Below are 22,946 nucleotides of genomic sequence, written 5' to 3'. Positions count from 1 at the left end.
GGACGAGAGGGTGCGAGCAGGGTGCCCCTCCTTCTCTTTCGAATTCAACCGGCACTCTTCCAAGCCCAAACCGCAGCTGCTTGTCGCAGCACGACTCAACATCCCCAAACATGGCTCTTCTCTTGATCTTCAGCGTTTGGAATGCAATTACCGTCGTTTGCGTCATTGTTGGCTACTACGTTAGTTGGGTGATCTACTCGCGCACACTGCATCCACTTGCAAAAGTCCCTGGACCTGTCTGGCCAGCGGTATCGCGGACATGGCTTATGTACCGGATGTACCAAGGCGACTTGGAGACACATATGCGCGCAATACACAATAGGTTCGTGTTGTGTTGTTGTGAGCACTGGAGTAGCGCTGACTAGCTTTCAGTGGGTATTTCCATTATCGTGGAGACTGCGTCGCTCTGCGAAGGAGGCTTGCTTGAAAGTAGTAGAACGATCTGATCTTCCGAGATATGCTAATAGTTTTCTGGTGTATAGAATACGGCTCGATAGTGCGTACAACTCCAGACGAAGTTCATGTGAGCGACCCAAAGGCCATTCCCATCATCTATCCTACCCAGCAACCTCTCAAGAAAACGGACTGGTACCTGATATATAGACCGGTTACTCTTGGTCCTGGTCCAGATCTATTTACCGATGATGATGCGAAGCACCACGCAGCTCACCGGCGAATCGTGGGTTCAGTATATACGCTAAGCAGCATGTTGAAAAATGAGCGCGCTTTGGACGACTTGGTGAAGCTATTTGGGGACAAGCTTGGCGGCTTGGCGGATTGTCAAGATGCATTTGACTTTGGGCTATGGCCGGAAATGTGAGCCCGCAAACTATTGGGCTCATGGTGTACAAAGTCGTGCTAACATATATAGGTTCTCGTTCGACGGTGTAGGTGCTGTATTCTTCGGCTCACCGTTTGGCTTTCTAGAAACTAGTTCTGACTACGGTAACTACATCGCCGCGGTACACACCGCCATGCCACTAAACTCTGTCGTCGCTATGGCGCCCTTGTGGATTCGCAGATATCTACTCCAGGTAGGCGTTATGATCCCAAAGGTTCTCAAAGCGATTATTGCAACAGACGGCATCCGACAAACTGCTGTCCGAAAGACGGGTGTTGCGCAAGAACGAACATCGAATGCGAACGCAAACCGCACTGACGTTCTGTCTCAATTACTGTCTATCATGCGAGAGAAGAACGACTGCCTCACCATTAAAGAGATCCATGTGGAGATGTGGGCTGCTGTGTAAGGGAGTGCAGAACGGTCTGTCAATCTCCGCTCACACACAACAGTATCGCTGGTTCCGACAGTACCTCCGGTGCGCTTCGTGCGATCTTCTACTTCCTCATGAAGCACCCCGATAAATTAGCAAAACTAGTCCAAGAGATTGACACTGCTTAGCTAGACGGCACAATCACCCATCCTGTGCAATACAACCAGGCTACTAAGATACCATACCTCAGAGCTGTGATACAGGAGTCACTAAGGCTGTGTCCACCTTTTGCTGTGCCTATGCACGTTACGTGCCATTCGGTGGCTTGCAGCTCTTAGGTCATCATATTCCTACTGCCTTCAAGGTCCGTGATCGCACGTACTTCTTGTACCACAAGATTGCTAATGTAGGCCAAGGTCGGTATGAATGCAATGGTCACACAATTTGATGAAACTGTCTTCGGCAAAGACGCGCGAGAGTTTCGTCCAGAACGATGGCTTGAGAGCGAGGAGCGATTTAGGCTCATGGAAAAATCGATGCTTGTATTTGGCGCAGGCACCAGAACCTGCATCGGCAGGCATGTGAGTGTCGCAAACCATATTTCAATGCAGTATCGCATTGACTGATTGTGTTCCAGCTCTCAAATGCTGAGATGTATAAGTTGATACCACACATACTTCGTCATTTTACTGTAGAGATGGCACACGATGGGCCGTGGAAGACGCATAATGCGACGTTCTTGCTTCAGAGCAACGTGATTTGCAAGGTCAAACGGAGATCAGTTGAGAACAGACCTTTGTAGAACACAAGTCCGGGGTGGTACATATCATACTTGACATCGCATCCGTCGCTGAGAAGGATGGGCGATGGTCGTAACGACGGAACAGTGCCACGTCACAGATTGTGTCTGTTTCAAGGTTTCGTTTCGCGACGCCGTGGTTTTCCACATCTAGTCATGATTTGGTATATGTGCGTTCTTTGTCAACGCTCTGTAAGAGTCTTATGTACGCATCTACTGGAAAACCGCTAGGCGTTGAAGCTACGAGCGACATAAACCCTGCGATGCACTTGTGAAAAGATAATTCATGAACTTTCGTGCAATACCACACATAGCGCTCCTGGAAGGATAGTTCGATGACAAGGGAGCCAGAAATACAATCCAGTCATAGTACATAATCTGCTGCTACAATGATGTCGTTGATAATCATTTTCATTAACATGTATATGTATCCTTGTACATAGAACGAGAGTAGAAGAAGTGGTATATCGCTAAGTATTACAAAGATTTCTCAATTGAACCAACGGAACTCTAGCTGGAGTGGCTGCACTTGGGATTGGTAGGAGGCGAGCTTCCGCCGAAGTACACCTTGTTGTACACGTTGTCGCCAGTCCATTCATCGGATGGAACCTTCGGGGGATTGGCCGGCCCACCCTCTTGCTGAGAGTTGGGGTAGAGGAAGTTGGGCGAGATGACGCTGTCAGGGCAGCCCAGCGCTGTTTTACTAAGGATGGGATCAAGAACGGAAAGAGCCCATGAGACGCCCTTGGAGATGTTCTCTTCAGTACCACCGAGTACAAGTGGAGTAATAGAGTTGATACCCTGGTATACGTCGCAGAGTAGGGTCTGGACGGACAATTTACCTGTACCGACCTGTGCGGCACCAGGAACGATGACGTTACGGGGATAGATCTGAAGGAAACCGTCGGCGATGGCCTGTACCGCGCCGTAAGGAGTATCACGACGGTACCAGTTCTCGGGCCAGCGCTCAGGGACGTACTTGAACTCCTTGGCATTCGCATCATACTCTGCGCCAATGATGCTCATAATGCTCTTGTAGTTGGGCACACCGCCTGCACCGTAGGTGCCGTTGGAGAAGAACTGTGGGTAGAAGGCGAAGGCACCCAGAGAGACAATCTGAGGGAACGGGAAGTAGTAGATGAAAGGGTTGTTATCCTTGGTGAAACCAGCCGACTTTGCGTAGTGTTTGGCCAAGACGTCCATAGAGAACTCCTTCTTGGGGTCCTGGGCAGCATACCCGACCATCTGCTTCACGAGACGGGAAGAGAGGTGATGGTTGTCACCGCATCCAAGGTAATAATCTATTACAACGTTAGTGATTGCTGTCTGCCTTTTTGACGTTGCAATTGCATACCTTCGCGGTTGGGCGAGACATCAGCCTCCACAACCGAGTGGCGGTTGAGACCACCGATTCCGTTTTTGCCTGAGCCAAGATAGAAAGACAGTCCATCGAGATCTCCACTTCCCAAGACAGCGAAGATGGCTAGGACCGTTGCAAGGTCTGTACCCATGTTGAAACCACGCGCAGTGGCTTCGAGAACCTGCCCGTAATTGACATAACCATCGCGTGGGAGGTATCCGTAGTTGGCGAGCAAGTTGAGACCTGGGCAAGGACCACGGGAGTCGTTGGGGCCGGGGTCTTTGAACTCGTAGCCAGGCTCAGGGCGCTTGTTATCTTGCTTGACAATAGCTTGGCCAACTGAGGACAGTAGTCCGTCGACAATATCGCCAAGCGACTCCAAGAGGTTGCCGACTGGGCTGAGAAGGCCACCTAGCTGAGCTTCAGCGGCACGGTTTGCAAGTTGTTCGCGTTGCATCTCCGCGCGAAGGTACTGCTCCATCTCTGCTCGGGAGCTAGCACCCATCATGCCAGGGTAGGCGGCAGTGATGGCTGGCAATGCCAGAGTGATTGCTTGAGTGAACCTCATGATTCTGGCAACACAGATTCGTGTATCTGAAGAGAGGGAAGGAGAAGAAACCAAAGACGATCCTGGCTGAAGAGCTGGAGTTGTCTGCACGGTGAGGTGGATTTATACACTTTCCGTTCGCGCAGCTACTACAAAGTGTACCCATCAGCTTGGTAGGCTCAACACGGGTAGTGTCTGTTGAGGTTTTCCACTTCGAGCATGATCTTCATAGACAGTCGCCGAGGAATTGAGTTACGCTACCGTTTTGGACGGTTGTCATCATGATCAGCAACTAGAACTGGGGAAAACCTAGTCAAAACGAGATGTCTGTACAGATCCACAGATAGGTGCGGGAGAACACGGCGATCCAATCATACTTCACCTAATTACTCTGCTCCATCATAGCCTGGTGGCTTTCTCAGCCAAGTGAGTAAATGCGAGTCAGGCTCATCGCATTCTGGTATTCGGCATAGCCTGAATGATCCACATGTACCCACACCGTAGGCCAGCAACTCGCTTAGATCCAACACCAAAACCCCGGAGCTAAGGTGAAGAATCGCGATGAGAAAGGAGGTTTTTCGATCGGTAAATACGGCTAGTATTCAGGCGGTCTGGTCAAGCCACAAAGGCAAATGAGTTCTGCTGTGACCAGAAGAGGACCATGGTGAGATGAGCTGCTGAGAAAGTTCGTGAGAACTGTATGGAGTAAAGCTACAGATCCAGACATTTTCACAGTATATGGCTGAAAAGTAAGTGTCTACGACGAGACTGTCTCCTACGAATGGGAAAATGTCTGGGTAATAACATCGGACAATTTCGTCTGACTGACGCAGCATATCTTGGTGCACTATGCAGTAGCTTGCAGCATCGGCAGGTGGAATCATAGCGTCGGCTTTGATGTAGGACGGAGAATTTGTGCTAGTCCTCGCCGAACGCGGATGATGAACAGGGGCTGATCTAAGGCTCGTCGACATCGGCTGACTTCATTGCAGCGTGCCAAGTTTGCACAGTATTCTGATTGTTCTAGCGACACCTATGTCATCATGTTGTATATAGAATTCAGTGAACTCACCGATTGCGCTATGATGTTGACTAGGATTAGGTCTGGAAATCGGCATGTTGTCGATACTGCATATGCCTATGGAACGAGTCGGGTAGATTCATGCGTCGATCCGGCTGATTGAGATCGACGGCGCTGCGTCCCGCATTCAGATCGAGTTTGCCTAAAAGATGATGCGAAAGTTGGAAACCCGCGTTCTGGCTGCATGGCGTTAGTCGCTCTGTTTTTGGTGTGCTTGACTGCGGAAAGGGAAAGGTTTTAACTGGCAACGTCATTACGCTACCGCGGAGCCTCCTAGCCGATGCTGATCATCAACGCTAGCTTCAACCTTAACCCGAAAGCGAGACGACGTGGCGCTTTCACTCCTGACAGCGCAGAATATGGGACACAGCCATTATGCCCAGGGGTGTTTTAAACAAAATACATGCCATGCAGTACCAGTCACAACGACTTGGCTTCCTAGCTAGGTAATCACCAATCACAATGTTGGGAGCAAGAACCTACGTAATAGTTTGGGCATAGAGAGCTGATTCTTCGTTCGGACAGTACAGCCCACCGGCAGAATTTGCTCAAGCACACACTGCACGCGATTTCTCTTCGTATTCCACTTATGGGGCTAGACATCCAGGCTTTTCTTCTCAGGAACTATTTCATCGGAAGCCTTTCATGACTGGCTTGAGAGTCGCTCAAAGACCGCAAGGTTAGCGACGACAATCCCTTTTAGAGATCATTCTCTTTTTGAAAAAGTATTCGAAGAGGTATGTTGGATATTAGCACAATAGGTCTCTCTGATTGATGAACTGTGAAAGAAGCAAGAGGTTATTGCACAAGACTACAGTGAGTACAGATACAATCCGTTGGTCTGATGCTCACCTTCGCTCTTCAATGCACAGTCATGGTAGCTGCACGCAAAGCGTCTTCGATACTGAGCAGAATGCCAAAAGTGTAGCATTACCAGAGCCTTGCAAGTAAGAGTGAGGGCACCTTCGAGACGTTTGCGCTGCTGGTGAAGAAAGGCCTTACGCAAACGCCTATACGTTTGACGAAGCGGTGCAACACAAGGTGAAAGAGAGACTTTTCTTACCACGCGACGCTCACTGAGTCAGCTGCCTGTAAAGGGTTTTCTTTTGCTTAACCCAATCTTGATCTCAGTTAGAAGGCTCACTCGCCCTAACACTCCAGTTGACGAAGGGCTAGATTCTCTAAGAACCTGGCGGAGATGGAAACGGTAGCTGTTACCCCGGCACTCTTACCCATGACTCGTCTAGAGACATGTCTCCGTCCTTTACGGGGATATTTCGAGGCGACAACCAGTGTTCTGAGTTCTTACTGCGACTTGCTCGACTCATATCTATCATACCAGGCCACCACTTCTGATGCATCACGCTTGATCATCAGGCTGTCAGCAACGAAAGAATGGGCAGAATTGCAGCCCAGGTTGCTGGGGCTACCCACGGGGACGGTCAAGGTAGTCTTGCCAGATTTTGAAGCAATTTGGGCTGAAGTAGTGGCAATTCTTGACGCTGTCCTGCTTCAAGATCCAACCAAATGCAGTCTGGAGTTCTGGAATCAGCAAGTCAACTACCGCGGTCTGAGAGTACAGCCCGTCGTCATATTAGTATGCGACACGCTCATGGATCTATCACCCGACTTCAAGGATTGGATCATGCATATCATAAACTCTCAGCCGCGCTATCATGATGTTCAGGGTGATCTCCAAGCTCAGTTCAAGGCACGTGAGTTGCTGGGCGCCAACACTATCCCCGAGATGGCCCGGATAATCACCACAATTCCTCATGATTATGAGACGATCTGGGGTGGAGTTGCTGTATTTGCCAGATTGGTCCAGCATATGATTGATCACCACCAAGAAATGAGAACCTTCTCGAGCGGTAATCCTACTCTCAACCAGTACCTCAACGAACTAGTGGATCATCATCGCGCTCTGGTTTCCGACCCCTTCACAATAACGCCCTTAGCACTACGTCAGCAATTTGCATCGTGCGATGTCCGTGGTACAGCCAGGCTGCTAGTATGGGATGCTGCGACACTCTCAGACCAACCCTCTTATACTGGCCTTCCTTGGGACATGTTCAAGAACTTCGTCGACGGTCTCATGCACGTTGTCGGTGCGCTTGGACCAGTGTGTATCGGTCATGTACGAACAGCGCTCTTCATGCTTCGATTAGATTGCTTCCTGGAACCCGACGCTGCGAAAGATGACACATGGACCTGGTTACCCGAGGAATGGGACGATGAGTACGAGTCTGACGGCGAGTTTGATCCAGATGATCTACCAGAAGTCTGCTTCGAACCTATCGGTCCCACTATCAAGACCGAACAGTACGCCTTCGCTGTCACCAATATTCTTGATCTCTCTGAAGAAGACTGCTCAATTTGCCGTGATACGCTCAACGTTCATGAGACTGTACGCGACGAAGTCCCGGTCAAGATAGATTGTGGCCACACTTTCCACTACGGCTGTCTGAATACCCTGATCAACGGTATTTCCAAGTTTTCCAATTTATGTCCCAACTGCCGGCAAAAGATATGTTCTCGAAGACCCAAACGGCTGAAAGACGATGAAGAACTCCAGAGTGCGCGATTTCCGGGGGAACAAGATGAGGTAGAACCAGTGCGTTTTCTCCAGGACAGGTATGGCGATGTGGTTATGACGGATGAATGAGAATTCGGTTAGTACTACAATAGAGCATATTAAGAGCAATGGAGATATAGGTAGAACACCTAACAGACTACAATTCTACTTATGGTTGTAAGTATCCTTGTTGGAAGATAGTTTAGGCTGTAAGGTAGGAACTGTTGTTTCTGTACCTTTCCAGTGCGGGATAGCGAAGCGGAAGACGGGATGGGTGTCACAAATCTCGACATAGAAGTAGCTTCGGCATCTAATTAGCGCTGGGTCGCTACCGCCTCAGTTCACTTTGCCAAAGAGAGAAACTAGATATCTGAATTGAGCAGAGTACTCCTCCCTACTACAACAAAACGTATTAGAGCTATACAGACATATATAGCCAATTTAGAAGTCTATGACAGTATTAATTTTTATCATCTCTCTTGTGAGGAACTAGTGTAAGCTGCAAACTAGAGCTTGTTATCTCTACATGTCCTGTTTTCCTCCTGTATGGGGAGGTTGATATATCCCACGTTGTAGTGCTTAATTGCTCAATATTCACATGTACGGATCCTTCCTACACATCGTTCGTCTGTAAAATTCGATAAAAAAGCATGTCCCCATTCCCCAGTCGCACAGCCAAAGTGATCACTCCAAGGATAAATCACATCCATGACAAGGCTCTGATGAGCGTCACAACCCAAATACAGCCCAAGAAGCGCTTTTTGTTATCACAGTCATCACCGTGTGGAAAGAAGACGACGAGTCGAGAGTTAGAGGACGGAATGAACGTAGTTAAAACTGTGGTGGTGTTGTTGGATCTACATATAATTAAGGAAAGCTGTGATGCCATTAGTGGAAATACTGGTTGTGGTAGGATTGTTGACGGGGATTTAGCACCACATGAGTAAGCTTGTAGGTGTCATATTGCTTGTTAGAGACATGGGCTCGACGAAAAGCGCAATGATAGTAAACACAGTAAATAACAGGATCAGCAGTAGCAGTATCTGCAAAATGTGCAATCAGTATCTACAAGATAGGGCAATTCGAGTCAGACGCTTATACATTGCAGCATTGCCCGCATGCGGAGCCTCAGACCCGCAAGAGATACCATCATACCAGCGTTACTGCTTCAAGAGAGGATATTATGAATACAGATATCAGTATAACTATCCCTGTGCAGTGGTAGGACTATCAAGTTTATGCTAATATAGGGTGAAATGGGGTGCCAGATGCCTTTTGTTCGAGATGTTCAGATCTGATCAGCTTCACCGCTGGATATTCCATGTAGGGCTACTTCGCCGACTATCAGTCTAGAAGATCTGCCACACGCGCTCTGGTAATTTCGATGAACATGGCGGAAGTTCAAGGCCGTGTTTCCATCTCGTCATGCAAATCGTTGGGAGGAAAACTTCATCCAAACGTGCGAACCGGGTTTGTCCAGTTCATGAAGCAAAACCTTCTACTCAGATCAACATCGAGGCGACGTGTCAGTGGGAAGGAACCGCGTGATCAAGAGCGGGGTACAGCCGTCCGTTTAGGTTTTTGCTCGGTCTAATTTGTCACAAACGAGCTCGTTCTTGAGCACGAATGATCGCACTGGCGATCTTTGCTATAGTCATGTACTTCTGCGGCGTTGCGGCACAGCGGAGCTCGAACTTCCGAACAAAGCTGTGTGACAGGACCTGTCGGCCTGACTGCGGCACACTTCGAACAAAATGCGAAGAGCGGCAGTGGCGGCGTGTTCGCATGGGGCACAGCTTATGAAGGATCGGAACGCAGCGCTTCACCGTTGCGGACGTTCCCGTAGAGGCACAGTTAGGCCTGAGTACAATGAAACGCGATGGTGAACAAGTTCCCCAGAATTGAGTACAAATAGCTGCGCCGTACTTGAGATAGGGTTGGAGGCCAGATACTTCGCGGTACGTTCACGACTATGCCGTAGAGTCTGTAGCCGTAGGACGCGGATGCTTGGAAGATGACACTCATAACATCTCCTCCAGCAAATGACCACGTTCATGGCGCTCGATAGGAACAATGTGTTGGTTTCGTGAAAAAGTGATGAAAATTCTTTCGGACCGTTGTGTTAATGGGGGGTGTATTGCTTGCGGTGCATTAGCGCGCTTATGCTTCAATGTTCCTACCATGTGATGACCATTACTGATGCCTCCGATGATGATACGTCGGAGTATCAAAATGTCTTACTATGTGACAAGTAGCCATAACGCCGTTCAGAGACATATGCGAACTCAACCCAGAGGCTTCATCGTTTAGAAGGCCTATTGTTCCTCCTGGCCGTAGATGTAGCCGATAGACCGACACGTCAGTCTTCGTCACTGTCCGACTATGTAGCATACACTCGTACGTGGTCGTATTGTCGTTACATTGACATGCGCTACTCAACGACCAGATCTGCGACCGCTGGTAGTGCATTTAAGAGTTTCAGTTTATCATGTCGGCCATCAGTTCGGCCGAACGCACATCTAAGCGCCGGCTCTTGCCACTGCGATTGGTAAGATTTCTAACATCGATAGTGTAGTTGAGTTGGTTCCCAACCCAATAGCTGGCCAAAGTGGCTGTCGCGACAGGCGAACACAGTATATTGGCTCGGAAGCATCTTCAGGCAAATTGAAAAGAGGTAAGCTGCAGTAGTCAGGCGGCAGCGTAGCAAGTAGTAGCGGTGCAACGCACTCCAAATACATGGTAACCCGAGTGGAGGTTAGTGAGCTGAGCATGCAACTGAAAAGAGATTGTAAAAAGTAAAGCATTGCCACAGCCAATACCTCGATTTAGGAGCTTCACATAGGGCTGAGCTACGTAGTCTGCGCAAGGCTCCAAATTCCAAGCAAGAGGCGTGATGGTGTAACGAGAGAGAGAAGGAGAGAGCGGTGGCTTGCTCGGCGGCGCTTACAGGTTTCGTGGTTGGGGGACTTGCATTGGCTACGGCTTACCCATTCTACATTATTCATCCAATCGGCGGATGACCAAAGGGCAAGAGTCCACGATGTACAACTCCGTAAGTGCCGGTATCGCGGGACGAGGGACAGCTGCCAGAGACAGCAGCAGGCTCGAGGGGACATGTGGATGCACGGTATTCTGGGCATGGCGGAGCCAGGCACGTGCAAGAGCAAAACAAGTTGCAATAGCATGCGGCTGCCTGCAGGCCTTGTTCCGGTACATGCACGGCTCTATCGGGGATGGAAAGTTGATTGCTAGTATACGTGGTGCCGTCATTGCAACGAGCGATGCAGATGTCGCGATGATGAGCTGGGTGGTGATGACAGTTTTTGGCGAGGCAGACTTTGTTGGTTCAGCCTCATGGAGAATTAGCCGGAAGGCTAGACATGTAGGAGGAGCTAACTTTAGTAACGGGAAGGAACAGCACTAGGCTTGTTCGGGTACACGCTTGGTGTGACTGCCCCCCCGCACGAGATGTGAAAGATAGATATGTACAGCCGTGCGATGGCGGTGAGGCTGTGATGGTTTGGCGCATGATGAGGTAGGGCATGTGTTGATGGTCGACATAGAGGATGCTGCCCGGATGCGCGTGTTGCATATCGTAATATTGACCGATGCAGACCAAGTAAGCGGCAGTGGGTGGGTGTAGGTCGATGAAGGATCAACTACCCAGCCGAATCAGATAGCTTTCGCGACAGAAGTGGGGCCCGCACGTGCCTCGCCGTGATTGCATCCTGAGATCAAGCCATGCCCGTTGCGACGGGCATTATCTGCAGCCTGAGGGATCCTACTGGAATTGTCCTGCCGTCTGATATATGCCTCCTCTTCCCAGCGACCTGTTTGCGGGGACGCCGACAATCCAACGCGGCATGGCTCTCGTACGTCATTTCGGCGAGCGCGACAGCGACACAATCATCATGATCTGATAGTGTGCACCATCTCCAGATGCTCAAAGCGGAAAGCCTTTCATTGTAGATCTGTGGAAAGTACCGCCGGGATGACTTCGGTGTCTTTCCTGACCTCACGGGAGGAGAGCCAGCCTAGCCACAGCAGCCGCCTGAATCGCGCCATCTGCGGGTCGCGGCAAACAGCTCTCGACCTTCCTGTCTCACCCTGACCCACCAAAGATGCTCCACGCGAGGCAGTCCTCCCTAGACTTTGGACAACAACCAGGGCGTGGTTGTGACGAGACTAACTCGGACGGCTGGCACGTGCCTTTCATTTCTCAACATCCCCCACTAAACCATCGCGCTTTGAACCTTTCCGGACGGGTCAACGGTGATCATTAGCCCTCTCGTCGTTGCAGAGAGCCTTGGATTGGTCATGCCGCAGCGCACAGGTCTTTGTCGGACGACGTTGATTGTCTAGCCCTACGACTATTGAGCATCGAGCTCATAACCCGCCACCTGTCAACAAACACCAGCATCGTGGAGAGGGGCCACAGCTGCAAGTCAAGTCATCTCGCTTGATTTCTGTCTCTGGACACCCTAGACGCGCTCATCAGCCGATGCGACCCAAGAGCTTGACGGCCTCCAACTCAAACACGTGCCGAAGCGTGGAGCCTGCCGAATCGAGTTTTGCATTCCTCAAGATTACCGGCTATATTGCGACTTACGCCCCCATTGAGCAAACAATGTCATTTATTCACACACATCCGGCTGGGTTTTCACCGCTTCAGTTTCAACGTGTTCTACAAGCGCTCAAGGGACAGCTCCATAGCATGCGGGACGTTGCAGTTCATTTCCCATAACACTAAGCTGAAGTGGTACTATTAAGCGATTTCTGCCGGCTGGCAGCCTCGCGCAAAGATCGTGGGAGCGAGCGAAACCCGACCCGCCCACTCAACGCTTGAACTAAAACAGCAAATGGCATGGTCTTTCTTGCTAACGGAACGGACAAGGTTGTTGTTCAGTGAATCGCGAGAGCCGCCGACGGAGCATTACATAGTTCATGAGCCGCCAAAGCATATCGACTTGAACCTGGATTACGCGCCAACTAGAAACTAATAGCTGCTGGACATAACCCACCACACAGGTTGCGATTCGTGTGCCCATGTCAGTCTGCAGAGTGCTTACAAGGGTCATCGCCATTACCCATCGTCTCGGTTGCGGAGGAGCTGGGCCATCATGAAACCGACAGCGGTCCTGGCCCGACAATCAGGCTCGCCAGCGCCCAAACGCGCAACAAGCTGGTCGTCCCATGTGCAGTCGACAGCCATCGTCAATCTGAAGGCGGCTCTGCCGGCTGGGGAGCTATCCGCATGGGGTTTTGAGTTGCAACTCTCCGATGTGCAAATGCAGGAGCTTGAGCCCTGGAAACCGGTGAAGCCTACGTGACGTGCGTGATGCAGTCGTCCCTCTGTGCCAAGCAAAACGCGTCGACCCTCATCAAATCCTCAGTCCCCCCATGCCTGTGCAAGCCAGTGCAAATCAATGCAAAAGTGGGTGCCATCGTCGTCCGGCGCCTTTCATTTGCCTTGTGCCTTGAAAGGCTGAAGAAGCTTGGTCGACGTGTTCCCAAGCTTTGCGCGAGCGGACGCGCTAAACCATAAGGCCCCCCGCCCTCACAAGTAGCCCTACGCCCATAGCGGGCTGCCGTGTGGAGATTGGGCGAGGGTCAGGGACTGCGGGACCACCTGAAGCCGCTTCGTGTGCACACGGAGGGACTGCTTACTGTGCTTACGCCCTGGACATTTGCACCTTGACAAATGAACACAGCAAAACGATGGGTGCAATACCGTTTGCCAGGAACTATGCGTTACAGCTTTCGCCGTCATTGCCATCGCCGACTTGTTATTCGGCGACGACATGCCTTGCCGTTGTCCTGCGTGTTGTATGTACTCTGGCGGCATGGGTCCCCGGCAGGGCTGGTTGACAGGCGAGACTACACATCTGCCGCTCAGTGCACCTAACAAATGCCATCTCCACCAATTAACTTACATGGCATCGCGAAACTGTCGGGCATATCTCCCACTGCAGGGACGGATATCGCAAACCCGACGCCTGCACCAACGCGATTGCTCAGCATCCTTCGACAACCTTCTCTGCAAGGGGCATCATGTGTCGTCGCGATGACAGCATATTGCGATGGTGCTGCATCTTGGTGTAAGCGGCAGCATGGGCGCCGTTGCATGAGGGCTGAGCACGGTCATGCTCCACGCGAGTCTCTATTTCGGGTCCCCCATGGCTCTCACAAGCCACGCTCCTCTTAGCATCCAGCGTGAAGTTTGAGGCGGGAACGGTCCGCAGCCTGGCCTAGCGGTGTCCTCCAACTGCCCACTCACATCCTACCCATGTCCCAATTTTGGTGCGCGGATGCCTTGTTGCTCAGTGTGACTAACGGAACCGTTCGCCTGCACGCCCGCAGCCATGCCCGTGGGCTCAAGCCATCGACTTGCTATGAGATCGGCCAATGCACTGCCTATGGCGGATACCCTGGAAAGCACCATGTCTACACCCTGCACATGTTGGCTTGCAGCGTCTATGACCCTCGTCACTTTTCCAACCCCCATACTCGAGTACGCTCCTCGTTCGGGGTTGGCTCAGGCACAGCCCGCAGATATTTACAGTCTCTTCCTCTCCACAAACCTATCCGGGCGCAGCATTTTCTCCTACAATCGTCGCAAATGCCTTGTTTTGGACCGGCTTTCCTTCCCAATCCAGTCTACTACACACCACGTTAAGTCGTCTCCCCTGGCGGCTGTTCCTTAATTCAACTTTCTGTCCCCCGGCTGCCTATCATCATCCCGTAGGAACAGCACCGACTCGTCCAAGACATGATCACTAGCTCATAGCCGTCTGTCGTACCACTAGATCTGGAACGTTTAGCACACATTAACCACGTCCCCACTTGAGCCTCTGATCTCTCCTAGCCCCATCATTCTCCAACTTAAGATATATACCATCCATCGCCTCGTCCGTCCGTCATGTCCGAACCCACTGAGACAGGAGGCCTCCCATTGGACTTGAAGGCCCACCAGCAACAGCAACCTAAAGACAGCATTATTCATCAACCAACACTACCCAGAGTCGAATATTGCACAACATCACAGTCACCTAACAACTCATCCAAGGGAACCAAGGCTACTAGCCCTCGCCGTCGTCCTGGAACCATCAAACAAGCGCCATCCGGCCCCCACACCGGCTCCTCCCGCTCTGAGCAACAGCCAGCCTTGAGCCCTACAGACATGTCGTCTCACAACCCATCAATCCACTACACCCGGACTGGTCGTATCAGCAAAGCAAAGAAAGGATTGAAAGTACACAACTGCGAGAATTGCGGAAGAGTAAGTCCCAATATACACATACTGCCATCAGCTCCACGATGCAGACGTCTAGCTGCGTATGAGCTGCAGGTATTGCACCGTACCTTGTTGCAGCCAAACGTATTTGCTCAGTCACTAGATATTACTATGATGTTTGCAGTGTATCTTTGCTGACCAACTACTAGTCTTACACCCGGGCCGAGCACCTAAGGTCAGTTTTTATTCCCATCAGAAACTAAAGCGTCACTAACAGCGTATGTCAGACGGCACCAGAAGAACCATGCTCAAGAAGACGCACTTGTCTGTCAGGTTTCAGGATGTGGCAAGACCTTCTTCCGGATTGATCTTCTTCATAGGCATCAGGAACGACAGTATGCGGAACCGACATGACTCCCAAAGACAGTATACTGACTTTGAGCAGCAACGAGCCTGGAAGAGACACTCCCCAGCAGAGTCCGGAGGGCTCACCAGAGCCAGCGTCTATCGCTATACCCGCCTCCATGCCCGCTCTCGCGTCACCCATAATGGAAGTGACATCGAACCCCCCAACCACTTCCTATTACCAGCCCGTATCTCCCATGCTGGAGACGGTGCCATTCACAAGGTACAACCACGCTTCGTTTCGTACTCCCAGAACGCCTCAAAATCTCTCGTCAAGTTCTAGTCTCATTCCTCGTTCTTCTCCTCATACTACGTCTAGCCCCAAGTGAGTTTCATTGCACATGATCGAGCACTTCTTTCTTCTTTCTTCTTGTCTCGTCTCATATTCTCTACTTGAACGCACACTCATTCTATTCCAGTCAACTCAAGCATCCCCGTTCACAATACAACCGATCTTCTGCAGCTGTGCCCGTGCCCATGGATGCTATGACACCGGGTCTATGGCACGAACCGTACAGTCCCACCCCTGGGTACTCCTCCTCAAGTGGGTATGCATCGCCGATCGCATCGACCGACTTCCCCACATTTGGCAGCGCACCTTACCATCGAGCGCGCACACCTTCGAACGCATCTATTATCGACCCATCATGGTCATACCAATCACGGTCGCCAGCGTCTACCACCTCGACCATGGCATTCACATGGGGTTCGAACGACAAAGGATCGACTGCTTCAAACCTCGCCTACATGAATGCCTGTTCCTACCCAATGACGACTATGTCGATCCCTACAAGTATGGATACAATGGCTGGATACGGACACTTTGGTCCACGGACAATGATTCAGAGAGACGAAGAGGAGGGGGTGATTCTCTTTGGAGACGAACAATATGGTATGGCTTCGATCGCACACACCCATCCATTTGAGCAATATCTTGACTATTACTGGAGGCTCTTTCATCCCACTTTCCCCGTCGTCCATCGATCTACCTCTGTGAACCCGTCCCCGATGCTGCGCGCAGCCATGGTCGCCATAGGCAGCCAGTACTCGACCGATTCCAGCGACAAGAAGAAGGGCCGAGACCTCCACGACCGATGTTTGAAGTTGCTTGAACGGGTAGGTTAGACGCATGTCGTACTGATCTCGACTGACGTGAAGCAGAGAGACCACGAAGCTTCGACGGAACCAGATCGTTTATGCGATTTCCAGACGATGTTTCTTATCGAGATACTATCCCAGTACCGTGCCCGACGGGCTGCTAAGGTTTTGTCGTCGCGCTTTGACAAAGTGTATCACAAGGTAGGTTGAGTATCATTCGAGACGGCAGCAGACAGCTGACAATGTCAGGCTATTGAGAATTGCAGGAGCATGACTCCAAAGATGGCGGATTTGGTCGCAAGCCCTTCTCCGAACCATTGGGCTCACTGGGTCGAGCTAGCCACCTGGCAACGCCTGCTCTTGTCTTGTTTCGTTCTTGAGTTACAGCAGCGTCTCCTACTCGCTCGTGAATCTTTACCTTCCTTGATCCACGATTGTCATTTGGACATTCCGTTGCCGGCAGACAGTTCTCTTTGGGATGCGACGACTTCGACCGAATGGGCTACAGCTGCCCAACGGCATCTTTATACACCATCATACGTTGACGAAATAACTCCCAGGTCTCTAACAGGCCCTCTTGATACTTTCCAATCATTTGTCATACTCGCCGTGCACTACAATCGCAACGAAACCCCGGCACCATACATTTCCTCCTCGACAGCTTCGAACCTTGAATCTCTTCTCGATTCTGCGCCTGCCACCACACGAATGCTTCTCGTAGCAAAACTGGTGCAAGTGACCCCTATCCGTGCACTTGTAGCCGTTGCGAGCGAGTCATGGATCTTCTCGGAGAAGGTCGCAACCCCACAAGCCTTTGCTGCACTAAAGACTACGCTTCGCACATGGGTCACACAGCTATGGTCTACCAGCGAGCCAGAAGGTGTACCGGTCAAGGAAGCACTAAAATTATCAATCAGGATTCTGCAACAAGCTGTCGAGGAGCAGCGAGATTCTGTGCCATTAGAGGTGGGTACAGATATGAGCATCTTCTTTGCCGCTCTAGTTCTGTGGATCATCACAGTCGCAGCGAACACACGAACGAAAGGACTACACCAGGTAGCCAAACAGCAAAGCCGACGGCAGAGTCATTCCGAATCGTCACCGATCTTCAAGTCAGCCTGGGTACCTACAACCCCTTCAGCACAATCCATAGGCCATGCTTCATCTTCATCAGTTCGACACACACTAGCACCTTCCAATAGCCAGCCGCAATCACCAATCATTGAAGCTACAGCGGAAAATCCTCTTCTTTCGCATGCGCAGATCATCATCAACACCATAAGTTTCCTCACCGATACCCTAGCCCTCTCCGATAACACTATTTCCCTACGCCAGTCTCCCGCAGATCATGCACGTCGTCAAGCAGGCTGCGTAAGCCTACTTCTCTGGGTCAAACTCCGACTTCGTGGCGTCCCGCTTGAAGACCAGAGTGGAGCTGCCGATACCTGGATCAACAAGTCTGGCGATAGGCTTGGCGAGCTTCTCGAAGGTGTCGTCGGATCCATTGAACGCATTCTAAAGAAAGGCTGGAGTGATTGGGGAATATAACCCAGTCGCTTGTTTCGTTCGCTCCTCTTCCCTACTTCTGGGCCTGCACCCTGCATCTTGGATTTTCACATCGCTTTGCATACCCTGTTATACTGTCCAATCTTCTCTGCTCCGATTTTTGTGTTTCGTCTCTGCTTTCTTCATAGCGCGGCATTGGTATGTACGGGCAAGAAGGATACGATTTCATGACTGTTTACGGCGGATACCCCTGTTTACTTGCTTTATGCTCCTGCGATTCGTTATTTGCAGTTTGTACTCTCGAGTACGTTGCGATCACACTCTATATTTCGGTTGCCATACATAAGTTATATCTTACTACTCACGAAGATTGCATTGTTGGGACATTCAAACTCATGTGTTACATACCCGCTTCATGTCGTTTTAATCTTGGTCGAACATCTTGTATATTACAAAGCCTACAATAAAGACCATACACGGGCATAGCCCTGATGCTAAGAAGCCAATCACCCTTGCGCTTGTCACAAATGGAGGATCTTCGTGAGACTAAGAGGGCCATGTCCACTTATCTTCCTAACCAACTTCGCGGTACTCACATGTTGAATCCTGCAGGAATGCATGCTTATATGCAATTAGGCCACCACCACCCAACACTATGTGGAAAACATTCTAGATCATTCCCTGTTAGAGAAGACAAGTAAGGCAGGCAATAATTTACCCCTCACATCCAGCGCCGTCCCCTAAGCCATTCTACCTCCTTCTCAGTCTTCCTCCATCCACGATCCTCAACTCTATTTCCTCTCGTCCTCACAAACACTAGCTTATCCCTTTTCTGCTGCACATGTGCATCGTCCGCCTTCTTCTTCTTCTTCCTCTTTTGGACGAGCGGGTACTCAGGTTGACGGTCCGGATAGTATGTAGTATAGCGATTGCTGTATCTTTCTGATCCAAGAGGGTGAATTGAAAAGTGTGAGTTGTAAAGATCGTAAGTAACACTCCTGTGCGCGATTTCAGCAGCAGACATGGAAGTTGAAAGACGCTTGGGAATATACGGGTATATAGAGCCGCGTGATGTGAACCATGATGGGAGGCGCTCATAGCTGGACGGGCCTTGGGTGCTTCCGAAAGGAGATGGGTGCACGATGCGTGTTCGACGCCCTAGTCCTGTTGAAGTTGACTGTATACTTGTATCTTGTTGGTAGTGTTCGCGACCGTGATAGTCGTTAGTCAAGAGCTCTCGCTGCATGGCCCTTGGGCTTTTGCCGTTAAGGAAGAATGGTGTCATTGTTGTAAATTTGCTAATAAGCTGACTAGCGAACTTGAGGTTATGGTTAGTCTGATTTGTGGATGTGCTTCTATAGTTGTAATATACAACGACCGCATCAGAAAGTTTGTTGATGGACGTGAGACCTGGTGGTTTGCTTGTTGGGCTGGACACGTCCGGGCGTATCTAGTAGTCTAGAGACAAGCGGGGGGTGGGCGAATGTCTCAGATGGTTGTAGTTGAAGATTAGGCCTGGTAGTCTCGCCATGTGGATAGCACGGTTGTCGGAATGCGAGGTATGATGCGCGAATCAAAGGTAGGTCTTTTGAGTAAGAAGATCAAAGGTTATGAACATCGCCAAGGTATACTGCCAGGTATAAACATATCACCCCCTACCATCCGCCTTTGAGATGCGTCATCCCACAGCTCGTCCCCTACATCTTTGCCCTCCGCTGCAAATAAAGCCTAATGGCGACGGCCGCTATATATGTTAGCCTGTCGAATAGTCTCTCACCATGTTTTCGGATTTATTACTTACCAACAACAGCAGCCAAGCTTTTCAGGCCTACTAGACCCATAAACCACGCACCCCAGCCAAGTGCTCTACCCTGACGATCAAAGTTGGGTTTGACGTCGTTCATGCCAATAAACTTCTTCTGCTTTGCGAGTGTGTATGGCGGGTACCTGACGGCCATGAGACCCTCAAGCCAGGCTGGTGTGGTAGTCACACTCCTGCGGTGGGTAAAGGTATCGAAACTGGCCTTGCCTCTGTATGCGCCCTGGCCACTTGTTCCGACGCCACCAAAAGGCATGGTGGGTATGGAGCCGTGAAAGAAACCGTCGTTGAGAGAGGCACCTCCGCTGCGCGTTTGTCCCATGATTTGTTCCAACTCGGCCTTATTTCCAAAGGCGTAGGTGCCGAGGGGGGTGTCGTGGATCTCGTTTGCGATCCGAATGGCTTCGTCTAGGTTGGCGACGGGCAGGATGGGTAGGAGGGGGCCGAAGGATTCGGAGGTGACCATGCTGTCGTTCATGTCGTTGATCTGGACGACGGTGGGTTCGATGAAGAGGTCGGATTCGTCCATTGTGCCGCCGATGACAATCTTGCCGTTGCTAGCGTCGAGCATCTTCTTCATGCGCTGGAACTGGCGCTCGTTGACTATGCGGCCATAGTCGGGCGAGTTCCGAGCGCCGTCTGGGTAGAAATCATGGAGCTGCTTCTTCATCTCCTCGATGAAGGCCGGGACGATCTCGCGGTCGACAAAGGTGCAGTTCTGGCTGAGGCAGACCTGGCCTGCGTTGAGTGTCTTGGCCCATAGTAACCTCCTCGCGGCGAGCTTTGGGTCGGCGTGCTTTGTGACAATGGCGGGGTTCCTGCCTCCCAGCTCGAGCGTGAGGGGCGTGAGCGTCTCGGCCGCCTTCTTCGCGATGATCTTGGCGACGACCTCTCCGCCAGTGTAGAAGATCTTGTCCCACTTCTGGTCGAGCAGGGCCGTCGTCTCGGGGATGGCGCCCTGGATGCACGTGTAGCAGTCAGGGTCGAGGGACTCGCGCAGGATCTTCTCGATTGCGACGGCGGCGTTGGGGGCCGACTCGGAGGGTTTGACGATGGCCGTGCATCCTGCTGCGATGGCGCCGATGAGAGGGCCGAGGGTGAGTTGGATGGGGAAGTTGTAGGCGCCAATGATGAGCACGGTGCCCAATGGGTCCTTCTTGATGCGTGGACTGAGGGGCATGTTTGTCCACGGGATGTCGGTCGCCTTCTCGTCCTTTGCGAAGCGCGGCACGTTGTTGGCCATCCAGATGCAGTCGTTCATGCACCACGAGATCTCGGTCAGGTATGTCTCGAACGACGGCTTGCCCAGGTCGCGCTTGCACGCCTCCTTGATGAGCTCTTCATTGTCCTTGAAGCCCCAGTACAGCTTCCGCAGCTGTTGGATGCGGTACTCGAGCGGCTTGGTCTTGTGCGAGAGGAAGCTGGCGCGTACCTTTGCGCACGTGGGCGCGATGTCGTCCATGGGCGTGTGCTCGAAAGGGGCTAGTTCCGCCATGATGGTCTGCGTGGTATCGTGTGAGCGGGCAGGAGTACGGGTCCTGGAACTGGTAGTAGACGCCAATGGCCAGCTATAAGCTTCAGAGCCATGTCAGCGACGGCGTTTCACAGGCGCGCAGTCGTGCCTCGGTCCCGTGCAGGTGCATCAGCAGCGGGGCGTACACTAGCTCCTACCAGCCTTAGCGCGAACGGCCCCTCTCCAATATGTTCGCCCGCCGGCCCGTATGCCATGCGAGTCCCGCCGGATCGACCATCTATACTGACAAGGCTGTTTCGAACCCTCTTGACACTCACATTGATTCGTAATACATAACTAAAAACAGTGCGACCTAAACGTTGGGGGTATCTTATATATCTGCCATCTCGTATCGAGGTCGCGGGTGGCCTCGCCGTATTAATGCATATACCAAAAACTCCGACCCGCATGCTAAGCTTTGACTGAGCTTTCCTCCAAACCTCATCTGCTACTCGTGAGGCGTATAAGATCAGGCTCGTCCCCGCCAACCTTAGTCTTCTTGCTCTCCTTGCTCTCCTTGACAAAGTACGTATCCCGCTTTCCATGCAACTCCTGGTGCAGCAAATCAGTCAAGCTCTGCATCATAGCTGCCTCGGTGCTTTGTTTCGTTCGCTGTTTATCGATCGTGTGGTGCCTGATAAACTGGCCTGTACACTTGCTCGTAATCCATGTATGCTCGGTCAGACCCGGGTATCCCATCGCATCGTTGCATGGTATCTCGACAATGTTGGTACCGTTCGGATTGAAATCGTATCGAATGTATTCCGAAAACGCCTTCTGCTCGTGTGACCACTCCTTGGCCCACCGCTTGCAGTCTGGATAGCGCACACCAGTCGGGCACTCTTTCCATGCATCTAGCATATCGAAGGTATGTGGAAGGGACTGCGCAATAACAACGCCAGTGTTGAGGGCGAGCTTCCCGCGGCTATCTTCGGACGCGTGTTCGTCGCCGTTGAGCGTTTGTCGTGTATCAAAGGGCATGGCGATGCTGGTTTCCGGTGTGATACCCCAGCGATTGAAGAGCCATTCGATCGGGACTTCGAGGTGGCTTATCGTTGCGTCGGCGTCAATAAAGATGACAAACTTGTACTTCTTAAGGAGGGCGTGGAGAACGTGCGGCTTCACCCATGTGTTGTGCATTCCCTCCATGTCGTGCGCATTGATGAAGCGGTAGTCGTAGCCGTGTATTTGCGCTGTACAATGTCAGTGCTACAGCGACGACGTGAAAATCGCAAGTTGGTACGAACCGTAAAAGAAGTGGTTCATAAAGGCCGCGCTGACCATACCACCATCGCCCTCCGACTTCATCGTCTCCCAGTTCAGACGGTCTTTGTTCCACAGCTCATTCTTCTTGTTGGGTACCCTAGTATCGATGTCCACAATCAATATTTCGCTCCTAAGTGGTTCTCTCCACCATGGCGCATCTTCTTTCACTTCGTGTACTTTTCCCGACGCGTCGGTATACGATGGATCGTCTATGGGGTGCCGTATGGATTCGTAGAGCCTGAGGAAGGAGTCGCTGATCGTAGGCTTGCCAAAAACTGGGCGGTCGTTGTTGCAGACATCGTTGGCTGCTTCCTTTGCGGATTCCTTAATCTTCTCGACCACCTTGGAACCGCTTTCATGCAGCCCGGCTGTCGTCGAAATTATCAGAATGCATATGATAACAAACACACCACTGATGATCGCCAGTTTGTTGTATGACATGATAGGGCCCGGCATGTTGGTGAAGCCTAGGAGGGTTGCCAGGAGAGAAGAAGTAGAGTTGGGAGACAGGTCAGTCGTAAGAAGCGTG

General features: G+C 51.3%; 8 protein-coding genes across 8 annotated transcripts; 4 read left to right on the top strand and 4 right to left on the bottom strand.

Annotated features, from left to right (window-relative positions):
* Positions 1-110: 110 nt before the first annotated feature.
* CC77DRAFT_1028036 (cytochrome P450) lies at positions 111-2,016 on the top strand (the record flags this gene model as incomplete). Its single annotated transcript, XM_018526413.1, has 8 exons — positions 111-351; positions 483-816; positions 872-1,246; positions 1,294-1,328; positions 1,407-1,507; positions 1,546-1,578; positions 1,625-1,795; positions 1,852-2,016. 8 exons carry the CDS (start codon positions 111-113, stop codon positions 2,014-2,016), a joined length of 1,455 nt encoding a protein of 484 aa, XP_018390939.1.
* Positions 2,017-2,523: 507 nt separating this feature from the next.
* Positions 2,524-3,941, bottom strand: CC77DRAFT_1076937 (hypothetical protein; the record flags this gene model as incomplete). The annotated part of the gene is made up of 2 exons (XM_018529254.1): positions 2,524-3,314; positions 3,368-3,941. 2 exons carry the CDS (start codon positions 3,939-3,941, stop codon positions 2,524-2,526), a joined length of 1,365 nt encoding a protein of 454 aa, XP_018390938.1.
* A 2,253-nt stretch (positions 3,942-6,194) lies between these two features.
* On the top strand, positions 6,195-7,666 carry CC77DRAFT_1091039 (hypothetical protein; the record flags this gene model as incomplete). Its single annotated transcript, XM_018529546.1, has 1 exon — positions 6,195-7,666. Exon 1 carries the CDS (start codon positions 6,200-6,202, stop codon positions 7,664-7,666), a length of 1,467 nt encoding a protein of 488 aa, XP_018390937.1. The 5' UTR covers positions 6,195-6,199.
* A 5,975-nt stretch (positions 7,667-13,641) lies between these two features.
* Positions 13,642-14,374, top strand: CC77DRAFT_332901 (hypothetical protein). The gene has a single exon (XM_018531279.1). The coding sequence runs from the start codon at positions 13,863-13,865 to the stop codon at positions 14,250-14,252; it is 390 nt and encodes a 129-aa protein (XP_018390936.1). The 5' UTR covers positions 13,642-13,862; the 3' UTR covers positions 14,253-14,374.
* A 121-nt stretch (positions 14,375-14,495) lies between these two features.
* CC77DRAFT_1005113 (hypothetical protein) lies at positions 14,496-17,861 on the top strand (the record flags this gene model as incomplete). The annotated part of the gene is made up of 7 exons (XM_018523323.1): positions 14,496-14,855; positions 15,020-15,045; positions 15,098-15,205; positions 15,256-15,540; positions 15,635-16,331; positions 16,377-16,514; positions 16,563-17,861. The coding sequence occupies 7 exons, from the start codon at positions 14,496-14,498 to the stop codon at positions 17,859-17,861; spliced, it is 2,913 nt and encodes a 970-aa protein (XP_018390935.1).
* Positions 17,862-18,540: 679 nt separating this feature from the next.
* CC77DRAFT_1046764 (hypothetical protein) lies at positions 18,541-19,104 on the bottom strand (the record flags this gene model as incomplete). Its single annotated transcript, XM_018527456.1, has 1 exon — positions 18,541-19,104. The coding sequence occupies one exon, from the start codon at positions 19,102-19,104 to the stop codon at positions 18,541-18,543; it is 564 nt and encodes a 187-aa protein (XP_018390934.1).
* Positions 19,105-19,516: 412 nt separating this feature from the next.
* On the bottom strand, positions 19,517-21,133 carry CC77DRAFT_926989 (aldehyde dehydrogenase; the record flags this gene model as incomplete). Its single annotated transcript, XM_018533962.1, has 2 exons — positions 19,517-19,563; positions 19,621-21,133. The coding sequence occupies 2 exons, from the start codon at positions 21,131-21,133 to the stop codon at positions 19,517-19,519; spliced, it is 1,560 nt and encodes a 519-aa protein (XP_018390933.1).
* A 459-nt stretch (positions 21,134-21,592) lies between these two features.
* Positions 21,593-22,858, bottom strand: CC77DRAFT_926215 (hypothetical protein; the record flags this gene model as incomplete). Its single annotated transcript, XM_018533904.1, has 2 exons — positions 21,593-22,344; positions 22,399-22,858. 2 exons carry the CDS (start codon positions 22,856-22,858, stop codon positions 21,593-21,595), a joined length of 1,212 nt encoding a protein of 403 aa, XP_018390932.1.
* Positions 22,859-22,946: the final 88 nt, after the last annotated feature.

Source organism: Alternaria alternata (assembly GCF_001642055.1).
Source record: "Alternaria alternata strain SRC1lrK2f unplaced genomic scaffold CC77scaffold_2, whole genome shotgun sequence".
NCBI lineage: Eukaryota > Fungi > Ascomycota > Dothideomycetes > Pleosporales > Pleosporaceae > Alternaria > Alternaria alternata.
Note: the sequence above shows the minus strand (reverse complement) of the source record. Positions and strands in the feature narration are given on the sequence as shown.